Source organism: Crocodylus porosus, unplaced genomic scaffold, assembly GCF_001723895.1.
Source record: "Crocodylus porosus isolate Cpor-Errol unplaced genomic scaffold, CroPor_comp1, whole genome shotgun sequence".
Classification (NCBI taxonomy): Eukaryota; Metazoa; Chordata; order Crocodylia; family Crocodylidae; genus Crocodylus; species Crocodylus porosus.
In genome coordinates, this window is record NW_017728935.1 from 1,832,665 (window position 1) to 1,852,929 (window position 20,265).

General features: G+C 47.2%; 2 protein-coding genes across 3 annotated transcripts in view; both read left to right on the forward strand.

The window, feature by feature from the left end:
* The window catches only part of PIK3C2B (phosphatidylinositol-4-phosphate 3-kinase catalytic subunit type 2 beta), a 50,545-nt gene extending 44,921 nt beyond the window's left edge, over positions 1–5,624 (forward strand). For both annotated transcript variants that reach the window (XM_019546592.1, XM_019546594.1), the window contains 8 exons: positions 161–270; positions 524–725; positions 1,297–1,421; positions 1,946–2,063; positions 2,439–2,520; positions 2,878–2,984; positions 3,093–3,221; positions 3,463–5,624. In XM_019546592.1, the coding sequence (XP_019402137.1) occupies positions 161–270; positions 524–725; positions 1,297–1,421; positions 1,946–2,063; positions 2,439–2,520; positions 2,878–2,984; positions 3,093–3,221; positions 3,463–3,651 (1,062 nt within the window). In that variant the 3' untranslated portion in view covers positions 3,652–5,624. The remainder of the gene's footprint in view (positions 1–160; positions 271–523; positions 726–1,296; positions 1,422–1,945; positions 2,064–2,438; positions 2,521–2,877; positions 2,985–3,092; positions 3,222–3,462) is intronic.
* Positions 5,625–9,943: 4,319 nt separating this feature from the next.
* PPP1R15B (protein phosphatase 1 regulatory subunit 15B) lies at positions 9,944–18,779 on the forward strand. The gene is made up of 2 exons (XM_019546595.1): positions 9,944–11,302; positions 15,889–18,779. The coding sequence occupies exons 1-2, from the start codon at positions 10,049–10,051 to the stop codon at positions 16,099–16,101; spliced, it is 1,467 nt and encodes a 488-aa protein (XP_019402140.1). The 5' UTR covers positions 9,944–10,048; the 3' UTR covers positions 16,102–18,779.
* Positions 18,780–20,265: the final 1,486 nt, after the last annotated feature.

The window sequence follows — 20,265 nt, forward strand, 5'->3', positions numbered from 1 at the left end:
AACCTGCCCCTTCCCTCTCTGCTGGTCAGCTCTGGAACAAGGATGCTGGATGAGCCTTAATGGGAGAGCATGTCCACGATTCCCACGGGCCCCGCAGTGAGCAGAGAACCCCCCTAGCCAGTTGTTACACCCCCATTGACACAGCTGCCCTGCTCCACAGATGCTGTCCTGCGGCATCCCTGAGCTCTCTGACCTCGAGGACCTCAAGTACGTCTACGACGCCCTGAGGCCGCAGGACTCTGAGGCTGATGCTACCACCTACTTCACCAGGTAAGAAGATGTGGTGTTGGGTGAGAGCACTCCCCATGCCCTGCACAGGGAAGGTGACACCCGTGCGTTACAGGTGGAGGATGGGGCCTCTAGTGGTGGCACACCCCACCTGTAAGGCAGGAGCCAGCCTCTGGGGTCCAGCAGCCCTGGTGAGGGGCCCTTGTGCTCTTGGGAGAGTCTGGCGCGCTGCATGGCAGGAGCCCTGAGCACAGGGTGCCTAGGATCAGCTAGACCCTGCTGTCCTCTGTGACAGGTTGATCGAGTCCAGCCTGGGCAGCGTGGCCACCAAACTCAACTTCTTCATCCACAACCTCGCGCAGATGAAGTTCATGGGCTCTGACGCCCGCCCCACGCTTTCCTTTGCTCCCCGCACGCACACCCTCAAGGCGTCCGGCCGGATCCGCGACGTCTTCCTCTGCCGCCACGAGAAGGTCTTCAACCCCAGCAAGGGCTATGTGAGTGGTGCCATGGGCGATCAGAGCAGGGGAGGGGCCGTGCGCAGGAGCCTGGTCTCTGGCCCCTAGGCTTTGTCACAGGAGATGAGGCGTCGGAGACCAGCATAATCCTGCAGCAGCTTTCACCTCATCCTGGCTGGGCTGGGCGTGGTGAGGGGTTTCAAGCGAGCAGGCACATGGGAATATGCAAACAAACACTGGATGGCAGCGCTTGCTCCATTCAGAGCCCACGACTGGAACCCAGCGCTCACGCGTTCTCTTCCCTGAGGTCCTTAGGGATGTTTTGAATCCTTTCTCCCTTCAGATCCCTGCTCCAGGCCTGAAAGCCTCCCCCAGCCTTCCCCAAGCCTCAAACAACATCAAAAAGAGCCCTTTCATTTTAATTTCTCAGCATCTTGCAGCTCAGGGCATGCATGGTGGGTCTGACTGGGTCTCGCACTGTGCGTTTCTCACGCCGGGTGTTACTTTGACTTCCCTGACGTGGGTCGCATTGCTCCCATCGCACACCCATGTAGCAGAGCGTGCAGCGAGCTGCTTGGCTCACAGGTGGTTCTGCTTCCCGCTCCCGCAGATGTACATCGTGCAGGTGCAGCGAGAGAGCCCCCACGAGGTCGCCTACATCCAGCGCACCTTCGAGGAGTTTCAGGAGCTGCACAACAAGCTACACCTCCTCTTCCCCTCCTCCCAGCTGCCCAGGTAGCCCTCCCCGCTCTCCTCGGCACCACCTCTTTTGGAAGGGGGAAGAGGCATTGGCTGCTCTGCAGCTGCAGTGGGTGTTGCCTTTACCCATGTGCCAGTGGGAGGGAGCAGACTGTGCCTTGCTTCTTGGCTCTCCCTGGCTCTAGGCTGCACCTGTGAATGTGGGTCTCCTCCGCAGACTGTTTCTTTCCGCCCTAAGCACAGCCTGACCCAGTCTAGGCTTGGCCCACTATAGCCCTCCGTGGCTCACAGCACATCCAACCCACCTGGAGCCAGCTTGGTTCTCCTGTGCCTGCACGGTACCCATCAGATTCCAGCCCGCAGGCAGCTCCCCAGCTCTCCCCTGCTCCAGGTGGCACCCACCCAGCTTGGCATGGAAAGTCCTCTAGGCTCCTTGGCCACGAGAAGTGGTCCCCCTTGGGAACACAGCACGGAGGAGCAGGGCAGCTTCAGCGGTGCTTTATGCAGCCCTCAGGTTTGCTAACTGATCTCTGTTCTCTTCCCCCTCCACAACCGGACAGTTTCCCCAGCAGGTTTGTGATCGGCCGGTCACGAGGAGAGGCCGCGGCTGAGAGGAGGAAGGAGGAGCTGAATGGCTACATCTGGCACCTTATTCATTCGGCACCTGAGGTCACAGAGGTACGGGCCTTGCCCCGCGCTGGAGGGAACCAGGAACATTGACCTCATTGGGTGGGTGGTAGGAGGGACTGCGGTCTAGTGATCAGGCAAGAAGCCAGTGATCCTATTCCAGCTTCTTTTAGTGACTCAGGTGGGCAAGATAGTAGGCCTCAGTTTCCCCCTCTGCAAGGGAAGGAGAAAAGCTCTGGCCTTGGTGGCAGGGTGTTTGCAGGCTGTGCTTAGTCAGAGCCCCCTGGAGCAGTGATAGGTTGCCATTCTTGCCTGAAACGCTCCTGAGCGCTCTGTGCTGTGTCTGGCTCTGAAGTGTGCAGAGCTCACTACTGAGCGGAGAAAGACCTCCGGCATGTCATAAAAACCGCTCTGCTTGCCTTGCAGTGCGACCTCGTGTATACGTTCTTTCACCCCCTGCCACGGGATGAGAAGGCTGCAGGCACCAGCCCAGCTCCCAAGCCTGCAGGTATTGCAAGTTTTTCTGGTTGTGCTGATAATGGGGCCCATCTGGGTGGAGAGGCTGGTGTGTAACAGGTATGGCAGGGAAGGGGTAGCTCTCCTGCTCCACTGCACCTGTCTTGTGCTGCACTTAACCACGAGGGGTAAATACACCCATGTGATGCTGTGAAGCAGGAGAACGGAAGGGCTGGAAATGGCCTCTTCACGCAATACCATTTAAGTTCCTCGCTGCTCGGTGCTCACAAGTTGTCGTGAATACGATCGCTGGGCCACGCTGAGGCCTGTCTCCAGCCCCGGTGCTGTGCTAGGCAACTCCATCCCTCCAGGAGCTCTGCTAAGTGATCCCCTCCTCTACCTCTTTCAGATGCCACATGGGCTCGCCCTATTGGGAAGGTGGGAGGGGAGGTGAAGCTCTCCATTTCCTACAAGAACAACAAGCTCTTCATCATGGTGATGTACATCCGAGGCCTGGTAAGTGCCACCATGCACGCTAGCAGCAGCAGGCACCACACCAGCTCCGGCTCCATGTGCTGGTATGGTGGAAATAACTGGGATTTATTTGCTCTCTCTCTGCTATAGCAGCCTATCCAGGATGGGAATGACCCTGACCCTTATGTCAAGATCTATCTGCTGCCTGATCCCCAGAAGACCACTAAAAGGAAAACCAAAGTGGCTCGAAAAACCTGCAACCCCACTTACAATGAAATGGTATGGCTGACTGCTTGGAGCCCCCAGTCTGGGCATGTGGGTACAGGCCATTCACCAGACACTCTACAGATAGCCCTAGCAAGGGGGTGAGAAAGTTCAGGGTGGGTTTGAAGGGCACCAGAGCGCTGACAGTAGGACAGGACTCCCCCACCGTTGTGTACCAGAGAGCTTTGCTCTCCTCAGGTACTGAGCTCCTATCAGGGAGGGCCTCCTTCACCTTGCCCTGTGCTGTGCCTTGTAGCTGGTCTACGACGGGATTCCCAAAGGTGATCTCCAGCAGCGGGAACTGCGCCTGAGCGTCCTGAGTGAGGAGGGCTTCTGGGAGAACATCCTCCTCGGGGAGGTCAGCATTAAACTCCGGGACCTGGACCTCACCCAGGAGAAGATGGGCTGGTTCGCACTGGGCTCTAGGAGCCACGGGACCATGTGAGAAGAGCAGGGGGCAGCCGCGTCGGAGGAACCACACCAGCCCCACGATGCTGGTGCTCACCGTGCTGGGCCGTGGGAATGGGCGCGCATCCCAGGAGTTGTATCCTGGATCCAGATGGATTTCCTTGTCCACCAGCAGGAAACAGAGATGCTCTCTCTGCCAATGAAGGGGTTTTTCTTTGTCCTGTAGAGACTGGGAATTCAGAGTCTTGATAGGAAATCCTATTGTGACTTGAAAAGGCTGCAGTAGACATTTTTTTTTAAGTTTACCTTGTGTCAAGGGAGCAATGATAGTGGGAGTGGGGGGGAAGGGTGGCAGGAGATATTGGGGACATTTCACTTATTTTTCTTTGGGATATCTTTATTTTAATTTTTTTTTTTTAAATATTGAAAAGTAGTTTGTGCCCAGACGGGGCCTGGATGACAGAAGAGACCTGTGAGGGCAGGGGGAGGTGTGGGGTGCATCAGCAGTAAGGCTCTTGTTGGCCTTTCCCTAGGGGATTTTCTTAAAGGGATGTATATATAGGATTTGGGGGGGGCACCAAAAGGCCCGGATAAGGCCTCCTACTCTCTGGTTTAGGGGCTGTTGTGCTCATACACAGGCTGCCTTCTCTGTTCATCCCGGAGAATTTGCTTCCAAAGGAGAGCTGTGTAATTCGTACGCGCGTAGATTCTGGATTCCTGGTGGGGGGCCGGCAAGTCCGTGAACTGTGCTCTCAGGGGATGACAGGCGAAATTATAGATTCCCTTCCCCCCTGAAGTAATCCCTCCAGTACCCCCTTTGATTCCAGCTGTGCTGCCTTTGCCAGGACTGCAAGGCCCCTTAGGCTGGCCTGTTAGTGATGCTGGCATTCATGCCCTTCATCAGAGCTCATTCAGTGTCTGTACGTTGCTCACTGGACTGGACTGATTTGTTCCAAGCAAGAAGAAGCCCAAGGACTGTGCCAAGGAGCTGGTACGGGCTAAGCCTTGCAAGTGGAGGCAGTCGGATGTTGGAAGGGAGGGAATGATCCTACGTCTCTTGTGAGACATTGCTGGAAACTCTTCTTCTGAGCGAGAGAATCCACCTCTATGAACTAGGTGCTCGTAGCTTTGCCTGTTGTTCCGGATCAGGGGTGTGGGGGCGGTGTGCATCACAGATGTGGCCCATTGCACGGAGGTGGGGAGGGGGCTTACTGCCAGATCCATGAAAGGATTACCCTGGGGTTGAGCACTGACACCTTTTCTATTGAGGCTCCTCCAGTGGGCCGTGCTGGGGAAAAGGAGCTGAGAGCACCAGGAAAGCAGTTCCGCTCCTCTCCCAACCCCTTCTTGTCAACCTTGTGAGTGAGAAACTTTGGTAGGAAATGAGATTTGATTTGGTCCAATTCAGACCGGGGGGAGCGGGTGCCCGTTTCTTAACCATGGCAGTTTTTAAACCCGGTTTTAAGAGAGGCCCTTTCCCACCCCGTGTCGGAGCGGGGAGCACTCCACGTTGCCCCTCTCAGCAGTGCAGGCCGGACGGTGCGTGACCACGCTCTGGGATGCTCTGCCTCCCATCCCGTCCTGGCAAGCCAGCTGGGCACCCTTGGTGCTTTGTTTACAGTGAGAACTCCGTAAACAGACGAAACGTTTCTCAGGATCGAGAATATGAACTTACCTTTATATTAAAAGTTTTAACTCTTGTATCTAGGAGGAGAATGGGGTTGAACTAAGCTGGCGTGGGGAGTGAGAGAGGGATTCTCCCCACTTTTCCCTCACCATCTACCAGCTACAGTTATGTCTGGAGGTGGCTTCTCTGCACCTTTGCAGGTGGGTCTGAGAGAGGTGCGTTATGGAGATGTCCTAGATCTTAGCCAAGTTGCCTCGTCCCTTCAGTCAACTCTCTCCCCCGACCCACGCTCTTGGTCAGGGTGGGTGAGCTTCTGAAGATGGTGCCTGTAACTCTCTCAGTTGTAAAACAGTGGCATTCAAATAAAAGGAAGCGAATTGCAATGGACAATGTGTGGGTTCCTGCATCCCCCAAAGGCTGTGGTGGAAGTATTAACCTGTCAGCTCAGCTATAGTTTTAATCTCCCAGAGTTGCACTGCTCTATGAAGGAGGTGGTGGGGTGCTCTAGCAAGCTACAAGGAGAGATAAGCAACATCCCTGTGATTCTGGAACAGGCTCAGGGTGGGCAAGTGAGAGTGGGGGGCCTTGTGAATGGAATTGTGACAGGGGCCCATCCCCAGGCCTGACCTTCTGCCTCTGGGCTACCCACCCACCTATCTCGTCTGCCACGCCTTGATGGAACAGTAGTTATGGTGTTACTCAGGTGAGAGGTTGCCCATTTACTACACCAATGCTAGGGTTCCCTATCCACCTCTCCAAACCTCCCCTACATTGTGGCTCACACCTCACAGATGGTATATAACTGTTGACCTGCACCCCCCTCTGGCGCTGGGGTCTCATCACCCCCCTGGCACTGTGCCCCCGTCTGGCACTTTGCACAGTAGTGTGCCCCAGTGAGGCCTCCTCCTCCCTGAATAGCCTCAGCCCAGTCCACCAGATACAACAATAGCATAAATGAGCCCCTGGGCTATAACATAATACAAGTCATAAAAGCCACACTCTGGTTCCTTAAAACCCCAAACTGCTCCTCGCACACTAAGCACCCCCCGTTCTGGGCATCTTATAGACGTCCAGAGCCTGATTAGTCACAGCATTCTTGGGTAGTTCTGCCATGCAAGAGCTCTTTTCTCCTCCCCACTTGCCAGAAGCCTCCTCTTCCTGCTAGCCTTAGCCCTCGGGTTTATATGTGCCTAGAGGCCTGTCCCCTTCCTGTCAGCTGACCGGTTTGGGTGGTTGGGATATTAATCCCTACCCTCCTGGTGCTTTTTCCTGTAGACTCGGGTCTTAATGGGGCAGCTCTGCCTCTTAGGAACAGGAGTAGGGTTCCCTGTTCCTGAGATATACCATCAGTTGCGTTTCCTGCAATCCAAGTCAGAAGTACTGCCTCACAGATTTATCCCTGTGAGGGAAATAAGACAAAAAGCTAATCTTTGTGAGCCCAAGGGTAGGTTGTACCTCTGTGCTGGCTATCTGTTCTCCTCAGCATTTGATCTGTTTGGCATCCTGAGGAAAGCCAGGTGTAAATTAATCCAGCATCTCTGACCCAGCCTTAAGAAAAGTGGCCTCTAGATTATGGAGCCCATTTTGTGTCAGGATCTAAAGAAACTGTCTTCTCTGTTCACTGAAGGTTAGTGAACTAGTCCAATTAGCCCTTATCCCACCCCCTTCCACTCAGATAAAAAGCAATTTCTTGCTTAATGATGTCTGGACTACAATTACTAAATGTAACCTGAATGTCTGCACCCTCGGTGAATACTTGGATGGGAGGAATATCTTAATCACCGGTTGCAGCGCTAATTAATGTGCTGCTTGACTCAAAAGCTGGTGCTTACGCTAGGCTTACTACAATGCCCTGGATTGTCACTGTCATATTTGTTTAATGAGGAAGCTAATCCGCTTTGTCCTGTTCACCTGACCTTTTAGATCCATGCTCACTCATTCCATATAACTGACTATTAGGAGTTTCTGACTCAGAAAAATAAAACATTGTCCCAGAAGGTCATGGGAGAAAATTATTTTAAATCGACGTTGCTATTAGTTTGGGGACGGATGGACTGTTCTCTTGGCAAGAGTGTCAGACAAGGCAGGTCTGAGTTTCCCTGCAGAGCAGGTACCTTACCTTTTGTCTGAAGACTGACAGCTCGCTGGTTTTGACAACGCACCAGAAACATATGAGGGTAGCTCACAACTCCAGGGCCTTCCAGCTTCCCACTCTATAAACCCTCACTTACTCTCATTAAAGCTGAGAGGCAGGCAACTGTCATCCCTATTTTACAAAGAGGAAAACTGAGGCCTCAGAGAAGGTTTAAGGCCTAAGTTTTCAAAGGCAGATGGTGATTTGGGTACCCTAGATTCACCTGCCTGTTTTTAAGGGGGGGCTGAGTTCTTACTATGCTAACATCAGTGGAAGCTGCGGGTGCTCCGTGCCTCTGAAAACCAGGCCAGCTCCCAACATTAACAGACATTTTGATAGTGTGACCTTTCAAGGCTTGCACAAGAACACAGTGAAGTGCTGGTGATGAACAAAATGTGATGATCCCAATCCCCAGTCCCCTGCTCTAATCACCTGCCCATACTCATGCCAAAGTCTTCCTTTATTTTAGGGATCAGAACTTGTGATAGAGGTGATATCTTTTATTAGACCAACTAGATTTTTGCAATTTTTAACTGCAAGCTTTTGGAAACAAGCACCCTTCTTCAGGCATAGGAGAAAAGATTGTAAAAGTTCTCTTTATTGTAGGCACTTGAAACTGCCTGCCTTCTCCTGGGTGGAAAGTCTTAAGAATAGCCAGGGTCAAACTTTTCAGAGTTTTCTAAGTGTCACACTTTTTCTTTCTGTTAAACATGCCTGTTTTATGTCCACAGCTTCTGCTCCCCTGAAGCCAAAATCTCCGGCTACTTCACCGAACAGTTTCTCTTTTGTGCACGGTATTTCCTGCTTTACGCTGAACAGTCAGTTCTACTCTAAGCAGCATTCACCCAATCACATACATGGTAAAACTACCTGCAGCCTAATCCCCTGCTCCTTTCCTGGGTTTCTTCACTTTCACCTTTAACCAGTGCCACGTCCTAACACAATGACTGACCTGGGTTGATCTCTGCCTGACAGCTTGATCACTGTGTCCTTGGCAAATGCACTCTGATGCTATGGTTACCAGCCTGTTATCACTGTTTGCAGAAGAGACTCACGCGATGCTTGCTGATGGTAACAGGTACTGGCTTTTTTTTTTTTTCTCCCTCACACTTTCAGTTTAGCTTCAAGGTCGCTTTTTGCCTTTTAACAAAATAAAAGACAATTTAAGGAAAGATTAACCCTGTCTGGCTTAGCAAAGTGTCCCACGGAGGGAGTGTGGTTATGTTTAGAGGAAACTGCACAAAGTTGAGCAGAATTGTTTAGAGCAGTGCAAGGTAGCATTATTGGGATAGCATTGAGAGAGAGGAAATTTTAAGATGGCTCTCAGAAAGAATTGCCTGGCAGACTGTGGAATAGGCTCCCAAAGGACATAGGAGAAGATGAACCCCCACATGTTGGACTCTATAAACTGGAGAGAGTAATGTATGCTGCAGGGAAACGTGCTGCATCGGCTCGCCTGAGATCAGGCCACCTAGTCTTTTCCTTCGGGATCTGTTTACTAGTCTGCCCTGCACAAGGACAGCATTTTCCACACTCTCTCGCATCTCTCCCAGCTCGTTCACCGTGCACTTGCCCACTCTGGCCTCCTTTGCCAGCTCTGCCCCCACCAGGGAGAGCTGCTGCGATATACTAGGCTGCTAATGCAGTGGGGACAGTGGGAGAGAGGTAGGAGGGTATTGGGAATAAAGGGATCGGACAAAAGCTGTGGCTTTCCACAAAAGGCCAGGCACGGACGAGGGCTTCTACTGCAATCCCAGGCTCGCTGGGAAGGCCCCTGCTGCCGGCAGGGTACCCTGGGGCCCCCAAAGCTAGGGCTGGACAAGCCTTGCCTGGGCTCTGGGGAAGCTCGCTCAGTGGATCTCAATTTTTTGTTCTGTTTTGCAATTTCTCAGCTGGTCTAATAAAAGGTATCATCTCTGAACCAAGAGCTCCAGATTTTTGCAGCTCTTTTTTGCCTACATAAAAATAAGAGGGCAGCTTTTCTGTTGCAAAGAGCCAAGCCATGATTGGGGCTATCCCAGCACAGCCTCCCTGCAGGAAGCTCGGGGCACCCTGGGGTGCAGTGCTGGATTACAACATGCTGAGGCCCTAAACTATGTTCACCTGAAGAGACCCCGTATGATAAAAGTAATCCACGATTTTCACGAATTTAAAAAATGGATTCTTGCTATTTCTGCACACATGCATGAACTCAAGATGAATAACTATGCAGCTATACAGACGTTTATTTTTGTCACAGTCGAACGAAAACGTCCGTTTTGGGGGTTTTTTTTGATTTCCAAGCCCCTCATATTGCTGACGCCTCAACCCCGCGCTGCCCCACTCCCTGCAGGGAGCTCGGGGCACCCCGGGGTGCCGCAGCCCCAACAGGGTGCAGTTCCGCCGCGCAGCCGCAGGGGCCGCTGCGGGGCAGCCGGCTCCGCGCATGCGTGCAGGGCTGGCGCCTGCACGCTTCGCCCGCCCGCCGGCTCGGCTGATGCAATCCCCCAGCTGCGGAGCGAGGCGGAGCAAGGTAGCCAATCAGCTGGGGCCCGGATGCTGCGGGAGGCCCCGCCCTACGCTGCGAGCGCTGGTCGAGAGGACGTTTAACGGCTGGCCCGGCGCCGCCGCCATTTTGGGGCGCTGAGGGGGCTATGCGGGAGTGGCTGCGCTGAGGGCCCGCCGCGTGCCGCCATGGAGCCGGGAGCCGCGGGCCCCGCGCCGCCCAGCTCCTGGCTCGGCCTGGCCTGGCAGAAGCTGGCTCCCACCGCCGCGCAGCCCCCGTCGTCGTGGCTGCGGGGTCTGTCTCAGCTGGTGCAGTGGCTGTTGCCGGGCCCGGCGCTGAGCAGCGCCCTGTGCCCCGCCGCGGGGGGGGACCCGCCCGTCCGGCCGCTCCCAGGCTGGGCGCAGACCGAGCTGGGCCCCGAGCCCGGCGCAGTGTGGGGGGGCGGCCTGGCGCGGCCCGCGCTCGCCCTGGGTCTCGTGTCCTACGCGGTGGGGCCCGCGCGGGACTGGAGCCACCTGCCGCAGCCCCTGCGAGCCGAACTGCCGCTGGGCCCCCGCCTCCGCGACGAGCTGCCCGAGATCCAGCGCCTCCGCAGCAAGCACCTCGAGTTCCTGCAGCAGCACCAGAGACTCCCCGAGCCCGACCATGGCTACCACAGCCTGGAGGAGGAGCTGAGCCGGGGTAACTGCCCAGAGGAGCTGGGGGACAAAGGGCCCGAGGCTTCCCACAGCACGGGGGGCACGGCTGGGGAGAGTCCCCCTTTGCAGACGGGGGGCGAAACTGTCGAGGAGGATGAGCCCGTTTTGACTAGGCCTGCGTGCACCAACAAGCTGATCGACTACATCCTCGGGGGCACGGGTAGCGAGGACGAGGGCACGGAGGAGGAGGATTGGGACGAGGACGAGGATGACGGGTTCGATAGCGAGGGGCTGGTGTCGGATTCAGATACGGGCAGGGGGGGCTCACCCCTCTGGGACTCGTTTTACAGCCTCGACCCCTACAACCCACAGAACTTCACGGCCACCATCCAGACGGCCGTTAATGGGTCGGGGGGAGACTCGTCTGGTGAGTCGGAGGGTGAGGAGGAGGATGCTTCCTGGGCTGGAAGCTGTTCGGACTCTCCTGGTCTCACTTCTGGAGAGGAGGATGAATGGGAGTGCGGCAGCGTGGATGAGGCCGAGAACCTGAAACTCTGGAATGCCTTTTGTAATTCGGACGATCCCTATGACCCTTTCAATTTCAAGGCAGCCTTTCAAACAACAGCAAAGAAAGGGAAGCGGGACCTCATAGGGGTAGTGGGCCTGGGTTTGCTCAGCTCCGAGAGCAGTAGCTTGCTGACCTGCCAGGTGCAGCTGGTGGAGAAGCAGAGCAGTATGGTTATGGACTTGGGGCAGTGTGGCACTCTGCCTGGGAAGAGACATACCCGTACCAAGAAAAAAAAGGTATACTCTGTTTTTGGTCTATATACTTCTATATTAAACGCGGTGGTAGTGAGAACCCAATCTGGATCAAGTCTCCAGTGTCGGAAGATACCGTGGGAAATTGTGTTCTTCCCTTTTTACAGGATTTCATCCTCGGCATAAACCCACAACAAGTTTAGGGTTGAATTAACTTGAAATCTGAATGTATATGTAGTTATGGCGTGACATGAGTAACAGCTCTTCATGTTTGTATTTTCAATTCTAGATTTCTGATTTTAGATCATGGTTCTTCCCCTCCCTGTGTGCTGTGACTCACCTGGAGAGTTCCCTGTATTTGGAAACTGATAAAGAGTCCCTGATGTATTCTCTTGATTTTCCCCACCCCTCCCCTCCCATTTTGGAAGAATCTTTACTATGCTTCCCCCCGCCCCCATTTTGGTAAAAGATGGTAATTTCTTAGAAGGATGTTTTTGCATTGCTTAATTACATTTCTCAGAAAGGGGAACTTGGAAAGAACAAAATGTGGTTCTGTAAGCTGCAAACCAGCTTGAGCAGTAGCACATAGCACATACTTTTGTTCTGTGAGACATTACTACGGGGTCTCAGTGGTTCCTAGCAACACTTAAAATTCTGCTTTTTTTGTAGAAACTTCCCAAATGAACTTAGTGAGTCATATTAGTACCTCATATGATAGAAATTTTAGCATTTTTTAATGGCAGTAGAAAGAATGTGCTTAGGTTCACTACTGAGGAAAGCTCTTTTTTTTTTTTTTTTTTAAATATACTTAGCACTATGGTCCAAAGTGAAAAGCAGTTCACTATTTTGCTATAAGTTAATGAGATGTTGGTTTGCTAAATATGACATGGACTCCAGCATGTGTGTTAGGATTTAGGTGAAGTAATGATCACTTCTAGGGTACTATAAATAAACAAGATCTCTTTACAAGCATAGTGGGACACTTCTCAAGGTCAGATAAGGCATTCGGGCTTAAATCAAGACCTACCTGGGGGGAATAGTTTTCAGATCTGGGTTTTGAAGCCAGTGCCCTGGGAGTAATACCTTATCAGAGTGGGCAGAGTATGTAGACTCTGCCCTTTTTGAAGGAGTGGCAGTGAAGAGCTGTTTACATTTCTCTAATCAAGGGCCTGACATGGAGGCTGGATAGCAGCGTGGATTCTTTGACAGCCTGCATTTGCCATCTCTTCTAAGCTGTCTCTGTATGTAGCCTTTTCTGCTTCACGTGGCCAAACACTATGCTCTTCACACTTTGTTGCCCTTGATTAATAGGGAAACGGAGCCCCACTCTGAGGGTTGACTGACAAGAACCATATTTGGACCATTGTTCTCTTTCCATCTTTGAGCAGGGGTGCTTCAAGTGTAGGCCAAACAATTTTGCTGCCCATGCTGTAGCACCCAAGGGTGCTGCTTGGCAATTCTGTTTCAGTTTGGTTGAACATCTCTTAAATGTATTCCAAGGAATATTTCAGTTCCTGTGTGTGAGTTTGAGGTTGGAAAGTATTCTCTGTGTGACATTGGCTGTTACCTTTTCCTGCATGTGTAGTGGAAGATTGGGACTGTCTTACACAAGTAATTTTACGCTCGCAAGCAGCTGCTGAGTCATTTTATTGCTTCCTGCTTTTGCAGCTTTAGAGTTTCAGGTGTTGAATAGGCAATAAATAACTCAGATGTTAACTATTTTTAACATTCTTTTAATGACCACTGGGGAAAAATAGAAAATCCGTATCACCTAGTTTTGCTCTAATGAGATTGAGACCTATTAAGGTAAGCTAAAGCCACCTGAATCGGCCTTCACATTGTTCTGAGGCCTAGCTCAAAACTGAAAGCGCTGTAGTGTAGTGGTAGGAAGTCTGTGTATATATTACTACCCTTTTCATAATGGGATGTTATGATTAAATTCTATTTTGAGGTGGCCAGACTTCCTAATCCTTTGCGCTGTAAACCAAACCTTGACACAGAGTGCTGCAGGACACGCAGCTTTGAAATGCGCATGCCCTAGAGTCTGATCAACATATAGCATCCCAGCTCAAACAGTAATTTCTTGTTAAATGACTATTTGGACCATATAATAAGAACCAAAGAATTTACAAAATAGGACAATGACGTGAAAGAAAGATAAGATGTTCTTATTTACCTGCTTTTTGTTTGGGAGCCACATATGGCTTGCAAGACAAAGTTGAGCAGTCCTATCATGTTCCATAAGTCAAAACTTTTAAATTAAAAAAAAAAAACTGTTTAAAAATTGCTCAAGTCGCTGTAATAATACACCATTAAGAATTTCAGAATGCAGAATTGATACTGCCACTTGTTGTTTTGTTTTGATTTGGATGTTGGGGTTTATTTCTACATCTAATGACAATTTTCTAAAATAGGTAACTTTTAGAAACATGTTTTGGGCACAGGCCACTTAAATGAAATGCTGTGAGCAGAGGTTTGATGAGAACACGGTTTTGTACACACTTGGTTTATCTTGCTGTGTCAGGAATGAAGACTTAGTAACTTTTCTTTTGGAGAGTAAGAAATTCATTCTTAGGACACTGTAACCTGGCTTACTTTTGTAGTACTAATTTTTTTGGTTATCCTAATTTTAAAAAGAATTCAGACCCCTATGTGGTGCTTCCTAACGACAGTGAATGAACAATGATGTCTGTAATAACTGGCATGATATTACAAAACCTGATAATTGCACCCAGGAGGTAATTTAGACTGATGTAAAAGGGATGAAAGTAGTAAGCCACAAAGGGACAGGCTGATGTAACTATCCAGCATGCTTGAAAGCAGACACTTAATTAGGTATGTGGGCTGTATTACACCAAGATTGCTAAAAGTGACACACAGGGTCTAAAGAGACTTCTCATGGTCATTATCTGATTCAAGGTTATATTTTATATATCATCCTGAATCGTTCATCAGGGCAGATAACAGAATGATGTTTTAAAGTTAAAGGAACCTGCTTGTTTTATCACCCACACATTACACTAAAATAAGGCTAGCAAACCAACTTTCTATGCAATTCATTATTCTAAAACTAATTTTCCAGCCAAATTGAAACTGATGTAACTTCTGAATCTGTCCTTGTATCTTTTGCCGAACAGCCTGGTAGGTTGCTGCTCAAACCTTATCTTATTGCTACTGCAGAGGGTGGATGGTTTCTGTGAATAGTTGATAATTCTTGGAAGTTTGAGAAAATCTTACAGCGGTGTAAAACTAATTTTGTTCACACAGGTCATGGGCTGTTAAGCAGCTACTGGAGAAGCTGTATTTGGGGCAAATGCATAGGTTAGACTGGCTAATGATTTGTCTATCTGGTGAAGTTAATTGTGAAGAAAGCTAGGATGTGAATTTACAAGGCAACTCTGTGATCATTTCCTGTGTGGATGCTCTTAGCACAGGGTATCTGTGAGGTACCTTTGGAAGTTGAGTTAAGTACCTTATGGCTTTGTGCTCCTCACAAGGAGTTGACACAGAGTTGCTAACATGCTGTAAATTCACACCCCAGCTCGCCTGATAATAGAGGGGTTGTGTTGGGGTTGGGCTAGGTGCAGCTGTCGATGCTTATGAATACTTCAAATTTGTTGGGGTTCAAAAAGTTAAGGCAGCACTTGCTTACTCATTTCTTTAATGTACAATTACCAAAAGAGTTGGATGGTTGAACTTGCAAATACAGGGCTGCGTGGTTGGATGCCTAGCTTTTTGCACTGAAATACTTACGCAATATAAATGTAACCATAGCTTTTCTTCCAAAGTACTCATGGAAAGTGACAGGCCTGTGTTGCTTATTTGTATTTTGCTTTTATTAGAATGCAGCATCCGTTTTCACTAGGAAATGCTTCTGGCTGGCTGTTAGCCAAATGCACACCTTTTAAGTTGTTAGAGTTCCCTTTGTGTAAGCCACTTCAGTATAGCTGAAAAAAATTGGGGTGGGGAGAGAAGTGAAGGGAGCAATGAGGGGGAATGCAGTATGAAATCACTAAGAATATTTTGCCCGAATTGGAATGTTCTCAAGAATTAATCTGCTATTGTGAGCATTATTATAGAATATTTCATGACAGATATTTTGTCTTATTTTTTAAAACTACATCTGGAAGATTTGATCCTCAGCTGAACCAATAGCTAGCTGTAGGTAACTAAATACTGTAGAAGTGCTTTATTTAAAGTTCTGCATAAATGCCACTGTTGATAGATGTATTTGGTAGCATTTGTCTCTGTCTGTGCTATTTAAATAGTCATGATGTCAGTTCTAAAGTTGTTAGGATTTTTTTTTTTATTCCAGCCATTCAAGGATTTTTTTTTTTATTCCAGCATGAGTGTTACTTCCTTAAATATTAAATTAGAGGATGTCTTCCTCTTCCCTGTTGACATATAGCCTCTGGCTCACACTGTAGCAACTGTGTGGAATTGTAGGGCAAAGATTCATGGTGTGCCAGCTACTTGTAGTTCACATTTGTGTTCCCTGTGTTTTTGGAGTGGCTCTTTCAACTAACTGTTAAGGTAAATGCTTGATGAAAACAGTAATTACAAATGCTGATCAGGAATACACTAGTTTTGTATGATAGCCCTTTGTTCTAATAGATCTCGTTTCTCTTTAGGTAACGTTCCTTGATGAAGTTACTGAGTATTATGTAAGCAGTGAGGAAGACAGGAAAGGACCCTGGGAAGAATTTGCGCGGGACGGATGCAGGTTCCAGAAACGTATTCAAGAAACAGAAGATGCCATTGGGTACTGCTTAACAGTAGAGCATAGACAGAAGATATTTAACCTACTCCAGGAAACATACTCCAGAAAGCCTGAACTTTTCTAGCACCTTAAAGATGTAGTAGACTTTTGTTATGTTACTTATCACTAATAAACCGTCACAAATTTCTTGAGAAATATTTGTTTCTCTTCAAAGTAAAGTGGCAGCTGCCTGTCTTAATTTTAAATGGGGAGTTGGAGTAGTTTTAACCACTTCTCAGTTTAAATTCAAGCCAATGAATATACCGAGATGTGTCCAAATTTGGTATTGAAACAAAGCCTGTTGAGGTACCGTTGAGGTACTGTTGAGAGGGAGAATGGTATAATTGTATTCCTTTTCAGCTGTTGCGATGCAAATTGCTTTAGGTAAAATCCATTCTACAAATGCCTTGGCAGCCAGCCATATGTGGGAGAAAGGTGGTTATTAAGTTACAATTTTGCACTTTTTAAAAGCGAAATCATATTTTGAAGGAAATATTTATGGGGTTCAAAACCCAGTGAACACAGTTCTGATTTAAAGTTTGTATATGTGGTTGCAGAATTTTGTTGTCTTCTTTTTTCTAACTTGTGCAAAACAAACTTGCTATTTTGCTAACTAGTGCTTGTTAGCTGTGCTGTATTTCTCTTCACTTTTGCATGTAATATCTAGTATTTATGTGGCTATTTCTGTGTAACAACACCCTTTTATAGTGTTTTGAATTATTTTGATCTAGAACACTCAGGAGTGCGTGGGTGCACTACTTGACACCCTTTGTTTTTTATTTATTTGACATAAAAGCACTCGTCTGGCACTGTTCAAAGCTTTATCGACGCTCCTTGTCCACTAGGCCGGTACTGATTTTGAAGTAGTAGAAGTCCTTGTTTTTCTTATCGGCAAGTTCAGTCTTTAATACACATTCTTTTATAGGTGACAGTGTGAGCTTAGACTAAAAGGGAACCGTAAGTGAGGCTTGAGTTTCACTTGACCCCTCTTATAGCCATTTTGCCTTCAAAAGGCAAGTAAAGTTGGGAATTCTGAATTATGTTCTTGCTAGCTTGCTCTAGCATTTGTCTGGAGAACTGGATTTTTATTTCTTGTGGAACTCTAAGGCTGTATACCTGTCCATTTGTCCCCAGAAACAGTATTAACAATACACCATTTCTCAGCACTTTCACTTAACTGCTACCAAAATACTGCTGTATACTTGGTAGATGACAAGATGTTTCAAGTGGAAGAAAATGCAAGTAAAAGTGTATTTAAAGTTTAAACAATTATTGGACAAAATGGGTAACTTGTAGGTATATTGAAAGGCTGGCAAAACTGAAACCAGTTCAGTGGCTATTACCAGATTCTAAGCAGGAAGAGGAATTAGTGTGAACTTAATTTCTACCAGTAGTAAAACATTGTGGTTGTTTGCGCAAGCTACTTGATTATGTTCTAGAGTATATGTTTAGTTTATCGTGAGACTTGGAGAGAGACACTGAAGTACATTACACTTGCACTGTATTATTAATGCATTACTATAGCAGAGGAAGGCTGTTTGCAAATTGAGAGATTTTTGGGAGGGATTGGCATTCATTTCATCTGGTGGTTTTCATAAGGCCTTTATCATTTGCTCTCATCTTTTTATCCCGGGCTGTTATTGTTCATTCTGAATGTCTTTAAACACTTGATAAGTATTGGATACAAAATACATGAGTTCATTACCTCACTGTATGTATTGCAGAGCAAATGGAACTTTCCTTTTTAAATATGGTTAAATAACCATAAGTTTCAGACCTAAAAGTAAGGTATACGGTCTTGATGTAAAATTGAAGGTTAACTTTTATTTTGGAATATGTCTGAACAGCTCCAATATTCCCAAAATGGAAGTCACGCAACATTTTTTTTTTAATTCCTGTTGAGCTAGTAAAATTAGGTTCTGTTTACCTGCAAAATGATTTGTTTGAATTGGTTTATCCTGGTGAAGTTCTAGTCGGACTCATGTGTTCATAGAGTTTGAATGGTGTGACTTTGGGGGAGCTGAAAGGGATGTTCTCAGGTCATATTTGATCCCATATTTAGATTTTGTAAGACTGCAAAACATAAGACAGGCTAAAAATAATTCTGCTAGAAACTATTTTTTTTAAATCCTCTTTTCTTATAGCAGTTCAAAGAGCATTGCAGCATTGAGAGAGCATGGGGGAAGAGGATGGTTTTGCAGTTAAAGCAGTGAGATCAGAGTTCCTTTTCCAACCATGAAGGTTCCTCTCTGCTTTTGTATAGATCCTTTGATTTCTTTCTCAGTTTGCCTGCAACTGTGATACACAACTACACAGGTAGGACAGCTCTCTTGGACCTATAAGGTACAACATAAAAAGGCAGAGAGTCTAGTACCCAGCTGGTTATAGCCATAGATGTCCAGAAGAGTAAACCTCCTTAAATTAATCGACGTTTTCATTCTTCTTCTTTTCCATGCAACTGCTATTTAAAAATTGCTATAAAGGGTGTGGAAGACTGTTGTGTATGTATACATGCTTCAATGGAAGGAGCCTTTAAAAAGAACACCTGTTAATTTAAAACTTTAAATCAAAACTGTTAATTATCAGATTTTATTTTTATATAATTTAAAAGAAAGAAGCCTTGACAACCTTCTACATTGGCTTTGTACAGATTATAATTCATTTGATTGTATCCAGTTGGGTTTTATATCTAAAGTTATATTTCTGTATATAATAAAACTATTCAGAACTAATCTGTAAATTGTAATAAAGATATTTGCAAGATAATGCTAATTTTTTTTGTCTTGGAAGGATGATATGGCAGATGTGGGTAGAACTGCTTATGAGTCATGATTAAACACCAGTAGTAAATCATACTGTTACTCATTCAGGTAGTAGTTGTAGTTATACAAACCTGAGTAGGATCAGGACCTGCATCTGTATTAAGAAGGAATACAGCTGTATTTTTTCCTCTGTACTGCTTTTGCCTTATAGCTCCAAGCAAAGCTACCTGAGCTGTGTCAATGTTGTAATATATGGGAAGGAGGAACAATGGGATGTAGAAGTGGCATTTAATAATACAGAAGCCCACTCTACTGACCTGGTAACCCTATGTGGTGTTCAAGGGTCCCGGGTTGCTGAATTTTATCAGCCAACATGCAAAATTAACTGTCCATATTACTTGCTACCAGATTTTTTTTTCTTTTTGCAGCAGTGATATTCATTTGGACTGTCAAAGTTCTTCTAGCTGAAAAGTGATGCAGCTTGATTGCTTGTTTTGTTCCTTCATCAAGATGCATGTTAAATAGCTGTGGGAAACAGTTGGAAAAGGGTATATTTTCCCAGGTATTTTAGGACCTCCTGGGAGAGAGGAACTCCTATACCTCTTCACTGCTATTTTCTTGCTTCCCCCCCACCCCCTGCAACCATGAGTTAAAAAGACAAATAAGCACAAAGGTCTGCTGCTGCTTTGTATTAACAGACAGCTGATGTCTTCCTTGTGTTGTCTCCTGACATGGCTGTTTAATGTAGTGTGGGTTAGTTTCTCATTTGTTTCACAAACTAATAAGGCGCAAATGTGTGGCAGCTGGTTCAGAACTGCAAGATCACAGATCTAGAGAGTGGCTGTGTGCAACGAAGACCTAAGTCCTTAATATTACCAAACCATTTCATTTGCTAATTTTACAATGCAAGAGTTTTATGTATTTTATGTTGAGCTGTGCCCATGATTCCATATAGAACAAGGAATGTTATTTTTGCTGTTTAGTAATTAAGATCTCAGCCTTATTTTAAACATGTTGAGAGGTGACTAACAAGAACAATAGGTTCACCCAAAGAACCGTGTCTGCCTGAGAACAGGTTGCATTCAAATGGGTAACAGTTTACAAGTGCTCAGAAAGTTAAAATGCAGAAGTCGCAATTCCATTATACATGCAGAGGTTCCCCTCCCCCCCTTTTTATAAACAGCAATAAACAGGCACTTGGCAGAACAGAACAGACAAAATTAGAGGTGTTGCAGATACAGTAGTTATGTATCAAAGCCTGGACTACAACAACTAGTAACATTGGGACTTCCTTTTCGCATGATTTGATTGTCTCTCACCTTGAATAATGTAGGCATGACTGATCAACAGTAGCAAGGATACAGTCTTGGGAAATACGGAAACTAGCATGCTATAAATACTAAGTTGACAAAGCTTGTTAGAAATAATGGTTTAAAGCGTGGTTATAAAGTATGCAAGCGATTAATATAGCTGGATAAGATGACTTT

Bases quoted from the DNA above. Each gene is read 5' to 3' on its own strand.
- PPP1R15B (XM_019546595.1), top strand. From the start codon at position 10,049: ATGGAGCCGGGAGCCGCGGGCCCCGCGCCGCCCAGCTCCTGGCTCGGC. The intron at 11,303-15,888 runs GTATACTCTGTT...GTTTCTCTTTAG, and splicing joins CCCGTACCAAGAAAAAAAAG to GTAACGTTCCTTGATGAAGT.